Genomic DNA, 18,034 nt, shown 5'->3' with positions numbered 1-18,034 from the left:
CCACAAACATGGCCGCATGCTCCATCACAATATCTGTGGTCATGCACCATGCACTGTGGCTTCATCTCTCGGGTTCCCCAGGGAGATCCAGTCAACAGACGAGGATCTGCCCTTTTAAGGCCCAAAAGTTGTTTGCTGCCAGAACAGACGAGTCACTCCATACCCTTAAGGACTGAAGGGCAACATTAAAATCCCTGGGCATTTACACACCTGCAAATAAAAAGAAATGGCTGGTATTCTACCCAGAGATTCTGCTCGCCACCATACATGCAACCGCACAGGCAATATGAGCAACGCTGCAAACAAAGACACACCAGATGTTGACAAAACCAAAACGAACCTTTGACATCCCAGCAATCTACCTCAAGACAGCAGTTTTTGAAGGTGTGGTCGAGGATATAAGACAACCACATGCTCTAACGCTGGAAACAGAGACTATCTCCTGAATGTTCGGAGATCACCTGTCACCAAGCACCAAGTCTGGAACACCATCACTACAAATAAATGGGTTTTTAGAAATTATCCAACAGGGTTATTCCGTTCCCTTTATCTCCATCCCACCTACCCCCTCCGGCCCTTCAGTGACCACTCTCATGCGTACCTGCCACAACAGGAAATGAACCACCTCATACACCTAGATGCATTGGAACTATTACCAGTGCAGCACAGAAGGAAAGGTTTTTACTCTCACTGTTTATTTTCTAACCCAGAAAAAGATGGGCAGGTGGAGACCCATTCTGGATCCAAGAAAACTCAACAAGTTCATAAAAACACAGTGTTTCAAAGTGCTGACACTAACAACTATAATTCCAGCATTAGAGAAGGGGGACTGGCTCTTGGACCTTGACCTGCAAGATGCATATTTTCACTTTACCTACCATCCATCCATCCATCCATCCATCTCACAGAAGATTCCTAAGGTTCACCCTGGGAAAACAACCCTTCCAATACAAAGTATTTTCTTTCAGCTTGTCAACTGCACCAAGGATTTTCTCCAAAGTTTTAGCACTGGTGGCAGCACGTCTCCGCAGACACAATTGTGATATTTCCATATCTGGATGACTGCCTCATAAGGGCAGCAACACAACATGAAGCAATAAGAGTCACACAGAGTACGATAACCCTTAAACAGCGTACTTACCTCACAGACACAGCCTACACAGACATCTGACAATGCCAGACAAGGTAAAGGACTCATTAAGATGGTGGACACAATCAAAGAGAGTCTGTACAGGAGTCCTATTTCTACAAATGACTCCAACAATGACAGTCACCACGGATGCCTTCCTAATAGACTGGGGAGTGCATTTACTCAACATAGTACAAGGTCAATGGTCCCCATCAGAGTCCAAAATGCACATAAATTTGTTGGAACTAAGGGCAATTTGCAACACATGCAACCACTTTCTACCATGAACAAAAGAACAAAGCCATCAGGATGGACACGGACAACATACCATGCATGTTTTACATAAATCGCCAAGGGGGTGCATGATCACACTCCCTGTGCACAGAGGCTATACTGCTCTGGAACTGATGCATCAGTCACAACATTAACATATCAGAATCCCACCTTCCAGGATGTCAAAACACAACAGCAGATGCGCTAAGCAAAGAGTTCTCACAAAATAGTGAGTGGGAAATGGACCCTGGAGTTCTACATATGATATTCAGACTATGGGGATTCCTGACCATAGATCTCTTTGCAATAGCACAGAACACTAAGTGCCCACAATATTGCTCCAGAACCATATTGGGACCCTGTTCCCTAGGCAATGCTCTCCTCTTCAAATGGATGCAATGTTAATGCATGCATTTCCCAATCACACACTTAACCTGGGTCATACACAAGATCAAGAGGGACAAATCCAAAGTCATCCTAATAGCACCTACATGGCCAGACAGACATGGTTCCCATACCTGCTAAAGATGGTGGTACGCTCACCTCAAAATCTTACCCAATACCTCACCTCCTTGCACAAGATGCGAGACACGTCCACTATCGCAGCCTCTCAGTACTCCGCCTGAAGGCCTGGCTACTCCATGGCTGAGAGGAATTGAAACCTCCTTTTTGGAGGAAGTAAAAAACATATTACTGAATTGCTGTAGAACAGATACAAGATAGACATGTATCCATAAGTGGAAATGGTTCAACATTTAGTGCTGAGACAAACAGAACTTACCAGCATCCTTCCCCTTAACAAGGGTACTGGATTACGTATTAGAACTAAAAACACTGGGCACTTCATAAGCTCTGTCAAGGTACACTTGGTGGCTATCACAGCTTTCCATGATAAGGTAAATGGGGTCAACATATTCGCCCACCCAACAAGTAAACGTTTCCTTGAGCACTGAGAACACCTACCTCAGAATAAGGAACCCCCTCCTATGTAAGACCTCAACCTCGTCTTACGCAGATTTATGGGAAACCCATTTGAGCTGCTTGCCACCTGCTCGCTACTCCACCTATCTATGAAGGTGGCTTTCCTTATCACCATCATGTCCGCCAGATGGGTGAGGGAACTACATGCCCTAATGGCACCCCCCATACATAATTTTCTTTAAAGACAGTGTTACCTTAAGGCCACCCCAAATTCCTACCCAAGATTGCATCCCCCTTTCATTTGTACCAACCCATTAACTTATCTATGTTTTTTTCCAAAACTACATGCAGACGAAAAAGAGGAATCACGGCACACACTGGACGTTCAAAGAGCATTAGCGTTTTACATTGAAAGAACAAAAACATTTAGAAAATCACCGAGACTATTTGTCTCTGTAACAGAATATTCAACAGGGGACACCATCTGAAAGCAGAGACTATCCAAGTGGATATCAGGATGCATCCACCTTTGTTATCAAATGCTTCATTTACAAGCCCCAATGAGAATGCACACACACTCTACCAGAGCACTTTCAGCACCCATAGCTTTTCTCAACAATGTTCCCTTTATTGACATGTGCAGAGCAGCAGCTTGGGCATCAGCCCACACATTCACAAAGCACTATACTATAGAGCAACAGTCATAATCGGATACTCAGTTTGGACTCACGGTTTTATCCACCATCAGTAACGCAAATCCGAATCCTTTCCACTGAGGTGCAGTGCTCAACAGTCACAAAACGAGCACCCACAGGGCTCTTTCTCAAAGAAGAGAGGGTTGTGCAGTAACTGAGATTCTTTGAGATGGTTGTCCGTTGTCCCTGTGGGTGCTCCACTACCCTCCCTCCTCCCCTCTACTTCAGAGTTTCATGTAGATTCTCTGCAGTAGAGAAGGAATCGAGGGATGACTGGTCACGCAGTACTACGTTAACCCCCTGGAGCGGTGCGAGACATCGACATTGCATGCACGACCCAACTAGGCACTGCTGCCACAAATCTCCAATTATAAACACAGGGCGCATAAACACCTAAAGTGGAGCACCCACAGGGACAATCATCTCAAAGTACCTGTTATTGCACAAGGTGAGTAACCCTCACTTAGACTGGACCAAAAAGAGACAGTAGTCCAGCATGAGGTCTGTGATATGTAAAAGATAATCATTCCTAATAGAAATACAATTTGGTAACAGCATATAATTTTGCAGGGATTCTCTCCCTCAAGAAACAGGATCAGTGTTTTCAGGTCTTGTAATAGACGACCTCATAATCTTGTGGATTTTCTAGCAAATTTTTCCTGGAAATTCAGTGCTCAGGAAAGTGAAAAACAGTAATAACTGGATTCACAGCTAATCCAGGGTGTGCTGTGTAAGACACTGCAGTAGAGTCTTGACTTGCTGCACCATGCATATATAAATCCTGGGCCACTCCTGCATGAAGCCTTATATTTATGCCAAGCTGTGGGGCAATATTGTGATGTGGATTTAGAACTAATAAGGATTGTAATATAGCTCTCCATAGAGAGCTAGTGGATTTAGACACAAAATAATCTAGTCTCAGGTCTTATATTGCTAGTAACTTCACTTACAACAGAACATCTTATTTTATTTGTACTGATAATCTTGCTTCTATGTGAGATGTTCTTTGAGTAATTTATATGATTACTTGCAAAGTGCTAAAGAAAATGGAGTTCAGGTAACATTTAGGCTTTCTGTATGTGATCAGCAGGATAAAACTCTTCAAGAAATTATTTGAAACCCACACAGTTATTTTCCGTTAAAGGATGACTGCAAAGCTAAGTTTTCTTTCCAATACAATAGAGTATAATTTACAAAACCATCAAAAGTAACTATAATATATGCATTTTAAGACAGCTGTCACTGTAAGAACAAGGTGCAATTTCTTGTATTCCGAAGTAAATCACAGCCCTTGATAAAGAGGAACAAGGCCCAGAAAAGGAAAACACCAATGCATTTGCTTCCCGGTACACATCTCTCTGGTCATTCTGCAATTTAGGAGGGAGTTTGCAAACAGAAAGCCAGGTAGCCATCTACCGTAGAGATGGCAGGATTTGGGATCAGCCTGGTCACGAGTGGTGGTAAACTCCATAAAGCAAGACCCTCCATTTAGATTACTCTGTGTTGTAATCTAGTAGTAGTGAGGTTTTTCTTAAATTGATTACTTTTTAAAGAATTCAAGATTTTATGGCTCCCCAAACCCACATCTGGCTTTGCATGGGCTCCTAGGTCTACCCACCTGGATCCAGATACAGGGTTGAGGACCCAAGTTACAATATTTTCATATCTGTCTCTGTATCTCCCATTATTAAAATATTGATTTGAATTCTTATGCATTTCTATTCGTTACTCTATACAGTTTGCAAAATCTCTTCAAAATTGTGCTGTCACTGACATTTTATGCTGTCCTCTTAATTCATTGTTTCAGGTAATGTTCTCATATACACCTCTACCCCAATATAACATGGGTTCTCATACAATGCGGTAAAGGTCTGACATGCTGCTCTGAGCAGCGTGTTAAAGGTGCTGGGCTGGGGGGTTGGATAAGGGGCAGAGGGTCTTGAGGGCAGTCAGGGGCTCCTCCCCAGGGTCTAGGAGGCAGGAGCTGGGGGGGCAGTACCAGAGTGGCCCGAGGGATTAGCGGGGGCCGGGAACAGCCCGCTCCGCTGCCCCAGCTGTGTCGCTGGGGGGAGGGGGTTTGGGGGAAGAGATCCTCCCCGCAAGCAGCGGCGGAAGCGGAGCAGTCCGTCCCCAGCCCACTCCACTCCACCCCACCAGTTCCCAGCCATGGCGCTCCGCTTCCCACCACAGGTGAGTGTGGGACCTTTCCCCAACCCCACGACCCTCCCCCTCGGCGACACAGCTGGGGCTGAGGCAAGAAAAGCGGAGTGGACTGGGGCCGCATTGCTCCGCTGCCAGTGTGTGCAGAGGGCATCCTTTCCCCAACCTCCCCGCGCTCACCGGCAGCGGGAAGTGGAGCAGCCCAGCCCCAGCCTGCTCTATTCAACCAGCTCCCAGCCGCAGCGCTCCGCTTCCCTTCGCAGGTGAGTATGGGTGAGTGTCCTTTCCCCAACCTCCCTGCACTCACCGGCGGCTGGAAGCGAAGCGCCACGGCTGGGAGCTGGTTGAATAGAGCAGGCTGGGGTTGCACTGCTCTGCTTCCTGCCGCAGGTGAGTGCAGGACCTTTCCCAAACACACACACACACCACCCCACCCCCAGCAACACAGCTGGGATCGGGGTAAGGAAAGTGGAGTGGGCTGGGGCTGCATGGCTCCACTTCCCGACATAGGTGAGTGGGGGAGCTTCCTTTCCCTAACCTCCCCGCACTCACTGGCTGCGGGAAGTGGAGCAGCCCGGCCCCAGCCCACCCTACTCTGCCAGCTCCCAGCTGCTGCACTCCGCTTCCCGCCGCAGGTGGGAGCGGGGGGCATCCCTTTCCCCAGCCTTCCCACACTCACCAGCGTGCCACGGCTGGGAGGTGGCAGAGTGGAGTGGGCTGGGGCCATGTTGCTCCACTTCGCGCCTATCAGGGGGCGTGGGGTATGAATAAGGGTTGGAGCAGTCAGGGGACAGGGAGCAGGGGGGTTGGGTAGGGGGTGGGGTCCTGGGGGTGATTAAGGACAGGGGTCTCTGGAGGGAGTAGTCAGGGAACAAGGAACCGGGGGCATAAGGGGGAAAGCTAGTTCTATATAAGGCGGTGAGATTTTTTTTGTCTTCAGATGACCGCCTTGTATTGGGGTAGAGGTGTAGTCACTTTTAGGTGAAACAACTTCATATAAATTTAAACAACCATTTCATTTTGATTGGAAAATAAACTACAGTGGGCACTATTGTGCAGTGCAGGCAAAGACTGTCATGGTTTTGTTCTGTGTTTGTACAGCGCCAGTTTGTACTGGTTCCTGACTGAGACTCTTAGGTGCTACAGTAATATGAATAATAATACAGTTGAACTCCATATCAGCTGGTCATGAACCACTCCTTATTAACTGACCAGCTCTTATTTACCTCAGGGCAGGTCTACAATACCACTTAAGTTGATGTAACTTCGATCTCTCAGGGGTATGTGAAAAAGCCAACTCCTGAGCAATGCAACTTACAATGACCTAAGCGCTGTCCACAGGTGGAGTAATTATGCCTTCAGCCTAGGGCGTCTTCACCAGACGTGGCGCAGCTGCATCTAGTGCTTCTGGTGTAGCCTTGCACTAAGTAAGTGCAAAAGAAGAACAAAAGCAGCTGAAATTTATTAACCCAACCAACGGTAACCACAATCAGCTGACACATTAAGCATGCTAGTTTTTATCTACACTGAGATCTCAGTCATGCTTAACATTAAAACATGTTTTACCATGACGTAATTTTCTACTGCAGATAAATCTAGTCCCTAAAACTTCCTCTGGTATTTGACTTATTGACCAGTCTTGATATAGGAGATACCAGAGTTAGGGCAAATGCAGGTGTGCAGTACAAGCTTTTTTAAGTGAACACCCACACAATATGTTCACAACATTGCTTCAAAGTATGTTCCTTTCTTTTAAGGAAAGGCCGAGAAGTGCGGTGGAACAGTTATGTCTGGCAGAAAACACTCGGCCTCGAATGACTGTGGAGGAGCAGATGGAAAGAATAAAGAGACACCAACAAGCTTGTCTGAGAGAGAAGAAAAAGGGGCTAAATATTATTGGCGTTTCAGATCTGTCTCCTTCACAGAGCTCATCCTTTGTTAGGGATAATCCATTTAAGCTGGCTCAGGTATGCCAAAACTTCCTTGGTGTACACAGTAATATGTTAGAACAAAAAAAAAAAAAATTGTGTTGCGGAGAAGGGAGGAAGTTGCAAAGTCAAATGCTGCTGCTGCTGCTTTAGTGGCTGCATGGGCCTTGCACTTCAGAATGTCCATTTATAGCAGACTGTCAAAATTGTCCTTAGGAATGCAAGCAGCAGAAAGGGAAATAGACCTTTTTAACAATTTATAACTCAGCTAAACCTAAATGGAATTTCCTGGGATAAAGAAAAGGCACTCCTCTAGCCTGAGGTTACCAAATTTCAATGGCCTGCTGCAAACAGTGGAGGTGTTAGCACTTCTCCAAAAAGGTCGCAAGCGTTTTTTTTCATAATGGAAAATGTTAGGCAGCCTAAATTTCAGAATTACTACCAGCTCCCCATACTTTATGTAGTTATAAAATTTATGGCTATCTGCTATAAGCAACAAATTGTTCCTGACTTATTACAGTTGGATGTTTTAATTACATGAAAGTCAGGATGTTCTAAGTTAAGATTTCAAAAGCAATTTTAATTCATTTATGAGGAAATGGGAGGTAAACTTTTGAATTGAGGTCAAGCAGTCTAAAGTTTTTTTTCAAAACTTTTAGCAGTGTGTTAGATGTCATAATGAAAGTCTCAGCATAACAATAGGAAAAGAGTATGCAGTAATACCACTGGATTTTTATTGCGAGTATCTCCATATATCACATTTGTTCTACAGAATCGAAGAAAGGACGATATGGTATCTAGTAACATTAAGAAATTAGAGAATGCCATAAGAGAGAATGATTTGGAGCAAAATCCTGAAACTACTGCAGAAGTAGTAACACAACTAAATGCTGGATCAGAAGAGCATAATGCAGATTTTACTAAAGAGGTAATAAGTTATATTTAGAGTGTTCAATCCTACCTCAAAAGTAACTTCTTCCACAAATACTGAGCACATCTGTAAGTAACATCACCTGCCGGTTCAGAAACTCTTCTAGATGAATTTAACTCAGGTCTTCCAGTGCATTTTGTGACTGAGGTTTCCTCCTCAGACCAGGGACCTTTTTCTTCCTTTTTTGATTTGTATAGCACCCAGCACATCAAATTGCTTAACAAATAAATAAGAGGAGAGACAACAATTTATATGGCATGGAGTTAGGCAATAATTATGACTTGTGCTGATCATCAAAATGGTACTTCTCTCAGATTTATCTTGCATCCCACCCAGTTTTACTCTGTTTTAAAATATCCTAATAGCTGTTCAAAAGCGTGATGATTTACGGGTGGAGCTAAAGGCTGTCAGAACCACTACCACTTTACCTTGACCATTTTCTTTATCAGGTTTCAGCAGAGTAACAATATAAAATCAAGTTATTAAAACTGACCATCTTTTTCTTAACACCTTTTACTTGAAGCCTTCTTGAGCCTTTTGAAAGAGTGCTACTTCACACACAGATAATGACCGTATCTAATCAGCAAAGAGTCCTGTGGCACCTTATAGACTAACAGACCTATTGGAGCATGAGCTTTTGTGTGTCATGCATCTGACGAAGTGGGTATTCACCCATAAAAGCTCATGCTCCAATACGTCTGTTAGTCTATAAGGTGCCACAGGACTCTTTGCTGCTTTTGCAGATCCAGACTAACATGGCTACCCCTCTGATAACATGTACCTAATGAGAACTTCTAAAGTATTCACACTGAGTAATGTGTCCAAGCAGTTGTGCGTTGCATTCATTTTGGATGGTGTTGGAGATATGAAAACAATAGAAAAACTGCAATCCAGATTCTAGATAGTTCCCTGATAGTTCTAGGTCACTCTCAGAATTCATTGGGCCAAATTCTGCACATTTCTTCCTGTATTGCTCTTCAGGTAATGGTATTGATATAAATTACGTAAACATAATTCTTCAGTTATACGTATATAACTGAGGCCAAAATTTGGCTGTGTTGACAAAGCTTACTTCCTGAATATCAGTTCTCTGCCCACCATTGAGTATGTGCTCACAGTGTGTACCTACAGATTTTTCTTAAAACTTCTCAACTTTTTCTTTTCAAAGTTGACAAAAAGTGATGACCCACTGTTATCAGACACGTGTGTTATAGCTGATCCAAAAGAAGGGAATGCTGAAGGAGGAGTAGAAAAGCAAAAGAAATTGGGAAAAACACATACTGTAGATACCAGGTAAAAATAAGATAATTGCATATTGAACTAGTCCAGCAGTTAATTACAGTTTAATAATGAATATTTTAGTGTTTTACCTTTTGGAAGCTTGATTCACTGTTCTTCGCAACTCCAAAGGTAAAGTGTGGGTAGTATGGGGCTGCATGTAAACAAATATGTTTATTTTCTCTCTAAAAATACAATGAATACGAATGGTTAGGTGGTATGAAAAATGGAAAAATTGTTTTAAGCATGGACAGGTTGTTCATTACAAAATGGTTTTTGTGTTAAGATTTGATTGCATAATATAATCATAGAAAGAAATAACATATTTGACCCAGTCCTGCATTCATTATTAGAGGCAGGTATAGGATATAGGTATAGGTTTAGGAGGTCAGACTAGATGATCACATTGGTCCCTTCTGACCCTAAAGTCTATGAGGATCAGGCCATGAACTGTTTACAAATGGGCTTTGAACTTTGTGATTCATGGAAATAAATTCATCAAGCCTGAACAATATTATCAATGTTATTCTGCTCATTAGTTTCACTCTTAGAGTCTCTCTATGTAGATATTGAGAGAACTAAAATACTCAAGATTTTTCTCCCTACCCTTCCTACTTCCAGGCAAATTCAGAGTCCATTCTACTTAGGGGCTCCAACACAGACTTCACTCTTCTGAGAAGTAGAACACAGCACAGCTATGGAACAAAATATAAAAATATAACATATTCTGAATGCAACTTAGTTGTTCTTCCTATTCATAGCAAACTCGTTATACTTATAGTCATGATTCATTTCCAGCCACCTATTGAAATCAGAAGTTCCCTGAGTTCACCCACTATGGATTGGTAACAAGGAGGGAACCTGGTCAACACTGGTTCTTAGATCAAACTTGGGGCAAAAGAAATAACTAGTAATTGTGAAATATCCTGGAGTCAGGTATCCTCCCAAGACTAATTTCTGGGTTAGGTTTTGTTTTTGTTTTTTCCTTTTTCTTTGTTGCTATTTTTGCTCAGAACTAATATGTGGGAAGTTTCAAATACATTTATGAGCGTATGTTCATCATGGACAAACAGAGTTTGTGGTTTGCTTTGGGATGCAAGATCTAGTCAATAATCTTATCTCAGGATGAGGGCTCAGTAGTTTTTCTTGCCTCATCAAAGCTTTCCATAAGATTCCTGTTAAAAGCCTCACCTGAAGGCTCCAATGGCAAGTTTTTTTTATTGGAGTCCATTGTACTGTGCATGGAAACGATCAACTCAGGAGCAGTCTGGACTTTTGACCCCTTAGGGCAGTTGTTCTCAACCTTTCCAGACTACCTTACCCTTTTTTGGAGTCCGATTTGTCTTCTGTATCCCAAGTTTCACCTCACTTAAAAACTACTTGCTTACAAAATCAGACGCAAATACAAAAGTGTCACAGCACACTATTACTGAAAAATTGCTTCCTTTCTCATTTTTACCTTATAACATAAAATTATTGGAATATAAATATTGTGCTTACATTTCAGTGTATAGTATATAGAGCTGTATAAAAAAAGTCATTGTATGAAATTTTAGTTTGCACTGACTTGGTGAGTGCTTTTTATGTAGCCTGTTGTAAAACTAGGCAAGTATCTAGATAAGCTGATGTACCTTCAAGGTACACATACCTGTGGTTGAGAATCACTGCCTTAGGGTACTTCATCCCCTTGGAGGGCTTCCATTAACTCCGTGATTTCAGAGTTAGAGTAGTACTGAAGCTTTGGTGCATCACATAAGTAGTTCTTTCCTGACTGGAAGCTAGACACTCGTCTTACTATCAGTGTAGAGTGAAGCCCTCTCGCATGGTCATAACATTCTCATGACACACTGTATCTTCCCTACAGCCTTGAATTTGGTATCTATTTCAATGTATAAGTATGAAAAGTAAAAAAAAAAATAAAAAAAAATTGTCAAGTTCCCAGTTTAAAGTTCTTTTTTCACACACTCTAGAATGAATTTTATAAGATTGAAACAAAACTAACTTTTTCTTTGATTGAGGGTTTCAACACTCTACTATAGGTTCCAGAAATATGTATTTGATTTAAACAACACAATCTTGTAAATTGGAGGGGTTTGTGTTAAGAGAAGAAAATTAAATGCTGGAACTCCAATTGCACGTAAATATTGGTTAACACCTGAAATTAAATTAAACGAATTCTAAAAATAGCAATTTTTTTAACTAGTCTGCAGAACATGGCCCCTATTGCAAACCACAAACATGAAACCAGTCCAAAAGAGAGTGAAGCAGCCAGTGTTCAAGCACAAGAAGGGAATATTTCTTCTTTTGAGTTAGCAGTACAATCTTCAAGAGAAAATCAAACAGCAGGTATGGAAAAGAGACTGTCAGTTACACAGAAGTGTATATTGGGAATTAAATGTTACAGATGTAATATACATTCTGATTGTTTTCTGATGCTCTGAAATTCTTGTATAGTGAAAAGAAATCTAAACTAATCTGGGTCCTGCATGCATATTTTTTCACCTGATGGAGAGGGATAGACAGAGCCCCGGCCAATTTCCCAATGGACTAATCTCAGAAACACACTGTTTTCAGAGATTTAAATGCAGATCTTTTGGAGGCAACTAGTTTGAGGATGAGAGGGTGTTCCCAGAAGTTTCTCTTGGCTGGAGCAAATAGTTCTGTCTCCCTCCAGAACACCCCTCCTCCCCAATCCTCTGCACATGTTCAGTGTTGTCTTCCTTCTTGCTACTGGTTCCAGTCAGCTCCAGGACTTTTTCCTGTAGGTCATTTCACCAAAGGCATCTATTCTAAACACACACTTTCCTGCTGTTGATCCCCTTTCCTGGTCCTTGCAGGTCTGAGCTCCTTGACTGGAGCATAGATACTACAGTGATGAAGGCCATATTAACACTAGATAGTTCCCAATTTAGGCATTAGATTATGAACCAGAAAAATGAGAGAGGTTGGTGTGTGTGTTTCCAGAGGTCAGGAGGGATGCCAGAAGTGAAAAAGACAGGGTGGTTGCAAGTACCTTAATGGCACACTTTGCAAGAAAATCAGAGTGCTGGGGGACGGCCAAGTTGCTTATGAAATGGGCAGATGGAATGATCAGTACTTGAGGTGATCAGGAGTTGTTTGGTGCCAGGGAGGAATAAGGAAGTGCAGATGTGATGTAAGGATAAATAAACAAAGCAAATGGCACAGTCATTCCCATGACTGTTTAGTTCAGGCCAGGACTAGGAAAGATCCTTTGTGGTGACATCATAGGGAAGGTTTAGTTACTCTTAGATAGCAGGGTTATGGCTGTGTCTAGTAAACTCAATAAAGAATTCTCTTCATATTCATTAACCATCAGTACTGTATCCGCTGTACTGTGCGACACTACAACTTTCTTGTGTACCATGTCTGTTCTGCAGAGGTACAATTACTTATGTGTGGGCAAATATCTTCCTTAAGAACAATGTAAATTCTTCTCTTTAAATAGCATTATTTTCACTATATAATGTTGATTTTAAAAGTTTCTTCTGATTATTTTAACCTTTACTTGCATAACACCTTGTTCACAAATTTCATGCTGCTTGAAATATTTTCAATTTGTCTAACTTTTGCCTTCTGTGATATTTATTTTTTAATTTCTCTTTTCAGGAAAAAATCTGCCCTCTTCACCAGAGTCCCCACCATCACCAGCTCTATCAACGCAACCACAGCTCACAGAAGGATCACATTTCATGTGTGTATAGTCTCAGACAAGTACGTCTGCTTTTCAGTCATGCTATTTTTCTGGGTATACCGTAGTTTTCTTTGAGAAGCACATACAGAAAATTTTATTAAGTAGGGTGAAGGTAGCTGAGATATATAATATATATATATATATAGCAATCAAACAAGCAAACAAAACAGGAATGTATTGATTTTTTTAGTATGCAGGTGCAGCTGAGGTGCAGCTGCATATTCAACTGAGGTGCATTCACACCTAGCACGCTAGAGCTGGAGAATTTTGCTGAGCAGTGCCATTAGAAGGTCACCACTCGCAGCTTGTGGCCATAGCCCCTCCTCTGGCTATATGAGATAGCATTCCCCTAACCCCTGTCTGTTTCCTTCTTACCACCTGTGGCTGGAGTCAAAGCTCTGTGTGGTTCCTAACCTAACAACCTCTCTCTTTCTTAGATGCCCCTGGCATCTTGTCCCTTTCCACTTTTGTCTCAGAAGACTATATTGCTGATAGCAATAGCATCCACAAGGAGAGCCTGTTGCAGTCTCTGATGGCAGAGCCTCCTTACATACAATTCTCTAAAGACAAACTGACTTTATGACCACATCCAAAATTTTTATCTGAAGTGGTTTTTCAGCTTCATTTGAACCAGGTGGTATATTTACCTGTGTTTTTTCCTAAGTTGCATTCATCTCTGGAAGAGCAGCATTTCCACACATCAGATGTCAAGCGATGTCTGGCTTTCTATTTGGACCAGACTAAACTGTTTTGTGCTTCACCATGCCTGTTCATGTCACATACAGCTCATATGAAGGGTCCGGTGGTCTCTTCATAGTCTCTAAATGAATAACCTCTTTTATCGGGACTTCATATGAAATAGCTTTAACTGCGCCTCCTTCAGCGGATGCGAGCTAGTTCTATGAGAGTGCAAGCAACATCAGTAGCATTCTTCAGTGCATTTAAGTATCGGACATTTTCAGGGCTGCTACATGCAAACCATCCAATCATTACTGCATCTTCCAGGGTGGATGCTTTCTTCAATGGGTGGTTCTGCAGTCATTGTTTATGCAGACTGTCTGAGCCCCACTTCCTGGGGGAACTGCTTGTGAGCCACTGAAGTGGAATACATGGCTGCATCTACTTGAAGAAACCTTTTCTTACTGTAACTCTGGTTCTTTGAGATGTGTATTCCACAACCTACCTCTGTCCCCTCTGCGTCACAGTTTCTCTGGGCACTTGGTGTGAAGGAACTGAGGGGGTTCAGAACTGCACTACGTTATATAGCCGGGGAGGGGCTGCGGCCACGAGGCACAAGTATTCTCTCTCTACAAGTAAAATTCCCTGGTTCCTGTGCACTGGGCACGCGGACACACCTAAGTGGAATACACATCTGCATCACATTTCAAAGAACCACAGTTAAAGTAAGTAACCATTCCTTCCAGTATTCGGATAAGATAGTAGTAGTTAGAAATGAAAAGGACCAGTTAGCATATTCTTCTGTAATGGTAGAATAACAGTCCCTTGATAGGAGATATTAAATTGTAATGAAACACGTGCTTATCCAGTCAAGGTAAAAATGTATCAGTATTTGGGTGTTACCACACCCAAAGTCTCCAGTCAGGATCATAGCCCAGTTGAACTATGAATTGTACATACCATATGTTCCTAAGAGTTTTTATAATCTAATTTAAGACAAATAAGTGTGACTTGATAAGTAGTAAAAGGGAAAAGGATGGGAGGAAGAGGATAGCAAGAATAAAAACACAGAGTTAGACTCACTGTGTCTGTAGACTAGTTCCATAGTTTTAGTAAAGCCAGGGATATTAGAGCCTAAAAAATAGTTGCCCTCTGTTCAGTATCTGAATGTAGTTGGAGGCATTAGTCCATTTCCTAGTGTATACCTCATATCTGCACTTGACACACTGGTTAGCAGTCTCATCAGAGCCCCGATATTGAATGGTCATTGTATAGCTGGTTTCATATCAGGGTTAATACTAGGCCTGGAAAACAAGAATTCCATGTCACAAAAAATATTTTGACATTTGGTTTTGTTCTCCGTTGCAATGAAACCTAGACTGTCCAAAAGGTTTTTGCAAAAAATTAGAGGGAGACTCTCATGAAGGCTCAAGTCCCTTCATGCATGATTTGGAGCAGGGATTTGTTCATCCCAGAAGAGTGCACTAGCCACTCTGCTATTTGACTGTTCTGGGGTGGGCCTTTTCTTCCCCCACCCCCACTGAAAACAAGACATTTCCACAAAAAGTTTCATTTTCAGTAAATCAGCATTTTCCAACTAAAAAGTTTCTTGTCAAAAAATTCCTGACCCGTTTTAGTTGAAATACAATGAAGCACAGCGTGTGGGAGCCCGCACTGCTGCTGCCCACAATGTACTTCTCTGACTAAAGGTCTTTCACCAGGGCTGTCAGTCAAACACTTTTCTTAAGCACTACCCAAGGCATGTAAAATGTTTGTTGAATGTGTGGAGCATGGCTGTAACCCATGACTAATGTAAGAGCTGTAATTTCCCAAATGAAACAGCAAACGTACCAGGCTGTGAACAAGTTTCCTGTCCTGTAGGAGGAGTTTAATTTTTTAAAGCAGGAACTTATTTACTCAATGGGATGCAAACTGTAAGGCAAGAAATCCTCTGCAATAGAGAGAATGTATAAGTTGGGAGGTGCGTTTCAATTCATAGAAAGGCCAGTTTTTAAGACAAGGTCTGGGAAACGCATGATGGGTGTCAGTGAGGCAGTGGAATTTGGAAAAGGAAAATGGTGCTATGGTGGTATCATAGGACTAAGGAGAGAGCTTATTCTATATCATGTCTTCTGGCAACGCTAAGACAAAGTTTGTATCTATCACAAGTATATTTTTACATTTTAAGCATGCTGATATATGCTTAAATACAATTTAATAGAGTGATAATGACATTTATTTAGAATCTTTCATCCCAAACACTGCATTACATCATAGCAAGTGAAGAGTACTGTGTCCAGTTTCTAATCTTGCCATTCCTTTGGTACAGCATTTAGGGGCTTCGCTGCTAATTTTACATGGAAAGCACTTAGTTACTGTATTGATGGTGGCAGTATAAAACCCTAAAATGGTTCTTTGTGCAAAAAAAACCCTGTTTGTTTGTTTATTTGTGAATTGCTGTCAGTAGCTTTAATGCCTAAAAAAATAGGTTGTGGAAACTAATTTTTTCTTAGATTCTTTTTAATATAATTTTCTTTGTGAATAGCCACAGTGAGGTCAGAATCTCCCCACCATGCCTAATCCTAAAAGCTATTTTATACAGTGTTTTGGTAAAATACAGTAACTTGATCCATGTCTGTCTTTCAGCTCTTAACAGGTTCTGTTGAAACTATTCATGGCCGAGGAGTGTCGACCTATGGGAATATAAGAAGATATTGTAGAGTATATTTTAAATCTATGAAATTCATAGTTCTGATGCTTTTGGCCACAAAGCATCATTTTATAACTTCCTGGAAAATGTTTATTCCAAGACAGCTTTAAATGGCCCATATGTACACTCAACAGTCTGAAGATTGTTCTTCTGATACCAGCTTGCTGCTATGATTTCCATGCATATAAAGATTCTTTTGAATATGCAGCCTAAAGTCAGACTTAGTTGATGTTTTACAGAATTTAATATTTTTAATTATGAAATCATTTAAGTTTGCATTTTTGCTTCTTTTAGGTACATAACAGATCAGTTTCTTTTACATATCACCACTAAACCTTGTTTTACACTTTTTAAATACTAGTGTATTTTGACATTTGATTTGTAAAATTTTTATATCTATTTAAAATGTGCCATTTTTATTATTGCTGAGTAAAGTATGTCCTGTTTCTGCTGTAATTATTTCTTGGTCAGGTTGCAGCATCAGCAGTTACTGCCACACTGTTATCACATATACATGAATGTTTGTGCTTACTTTTTCTTAAACGAAATGAAGTGTAGGTATTTTGAGGTACTGGGCTCTTACTTTGTTGGAATAGGGTGTGTATAGCAATAAGCAGGTTTTCAATTCCAGTACTTAGTTTGTGTACAAATGTAATTATGTTCATTGTGTATATATTATACAATGAGCACATCCAATGTAAGTATAAGAAGCCACTTAACTATTGTTCAAATGCAAATGTTCATATCTCATTTCTTTTTTATCATGTTAAATAAATGTTAATGTTCTTAAGCTGTGTGGGTAGTATTTATTTCGGCAAGCAGATGACGGACAGTGTACTCATCATGACTCTTTGTGTGGGAAGCACATCTTAATAAGGGTTATCGGCCTATTACAGCAGTGGTTCTCAATCAGCGGTCCGAGGCCCCCTGGGGGGCTGCAAGCAGGTTTCAGGGGGGCCACCAATACGGAGCCAGCATTAGATTGACTGGGGCCCAGGGGAGAAAGCTAAAGCCATGCCATGTGGAGCTGAAGCCTGGGTTCTGAGCACCACCTGAGGCAATCTGAAGCTTGAGGAATGTAGCTTTGTAGGGGCTTCTGTGGCATGAGGCCTAAGGCAATTGCCCTGTTCCACCCCCTAACGCTGGCCCTTGCTTTTATATGCAGAAAACCTGTTGTTGTGACACAGGTGGGTCATGGAGTTTTTATAGCATGTTGGAGGAGTGGGGTGGAAAGCAAAAGGTTGAGAACCCCTGTATTACAGGATTGGTTGGAGGATGGTCTGTGATGTGCAGGAGATCAAACTGTATGAATATGATGGTCTCTTCTGGTCTTAAAAACTGAAGCTATGTCTACACTAGAGAGCTTACAGCGACACAACCATACCAATGCAGTTGCACTACTGTACGATCTCTCGTGGAGCTGCTGTGAGGCCGATGGGAGAGAACTGTCGACATAATTAATCCACTCCCACAGTGGGAGACGCTCTCATGCCAACATAGTGCTGTGCACACTACCACTTATGCTGGTGAAACTTATGTTGCTCAAGGTAGTGGAATATTCACACCCCTGAGCAACAAGTTTTACCGACATAATACGTGATAGTGTAGATATAGCCTGA

General features: G+C 41.7%; 1 protein-coding gene across 14 annotated transcripts in view; it reads left to right on the top strand.

The window, feature by feature from the left end:
* PLEKHA5 (pleckstrin homology domain containing A5) overlaps positions 1-17,205 on the top strand; it is a 289,350-nt gene extending 272,145 nt beyond the window's left edge. For 13 of the 14 annotated variants that reach the window (XM_030541890.1, XM_030541899.1, XM_030541871.1 and 10 more), the window contains 6 exons: positions 6,936-7,145; positions 7,879-8,034; positions 9,206-9,330; positions 11,519-11,661; positions 12,943-13,047; positions 16,352-17,205. In XM_030541890.1, coding sequence (XP_030397750.1) covers positions 6,936-7,145; positions 7,879-8,034; positions 9,206-9,330; positions 11,519-11,661; positions 12,943-13,037 — 729 coding nt within the window. In that variant the 3' untranslated portion in view covers positions 13,038-13,047; positions 16,352-17,205. The remainder of the gene's footprint in view (positions 1-6,935; positions 7,146-7,878; positions 8,035-9,205; positions 9,331-11,518; positions 11,662-12,942; positions 13,048-16,351) is intronic. The other variant, XM_030541793.1, reaches the window with a different exon arrangement.
* The last annotated feature ends 829 nt before the right edge of the window (positions 17,206-18,034 follow it).

This window comes from Gopherus evgoodei, chromosome 1 (assembly GCF_007399415.2).
Source record: "Gopherus evgoodei ecotype Sinaloan lineage chromosome 1, rGopEvg1_v1.p, whole genome shotgun sequence".
Classification (NCBI taxonomy): domain Eukaryota; kingdom Metazoa; phylum Chordata; order Testudines; family Testudinidae; genus Gopherus; species Gopherus evgoodei.
Note: the sequence above shows the minus strand (reverse complement) of the source record. Positions and strands in the feature narration are given on the sequence as shown.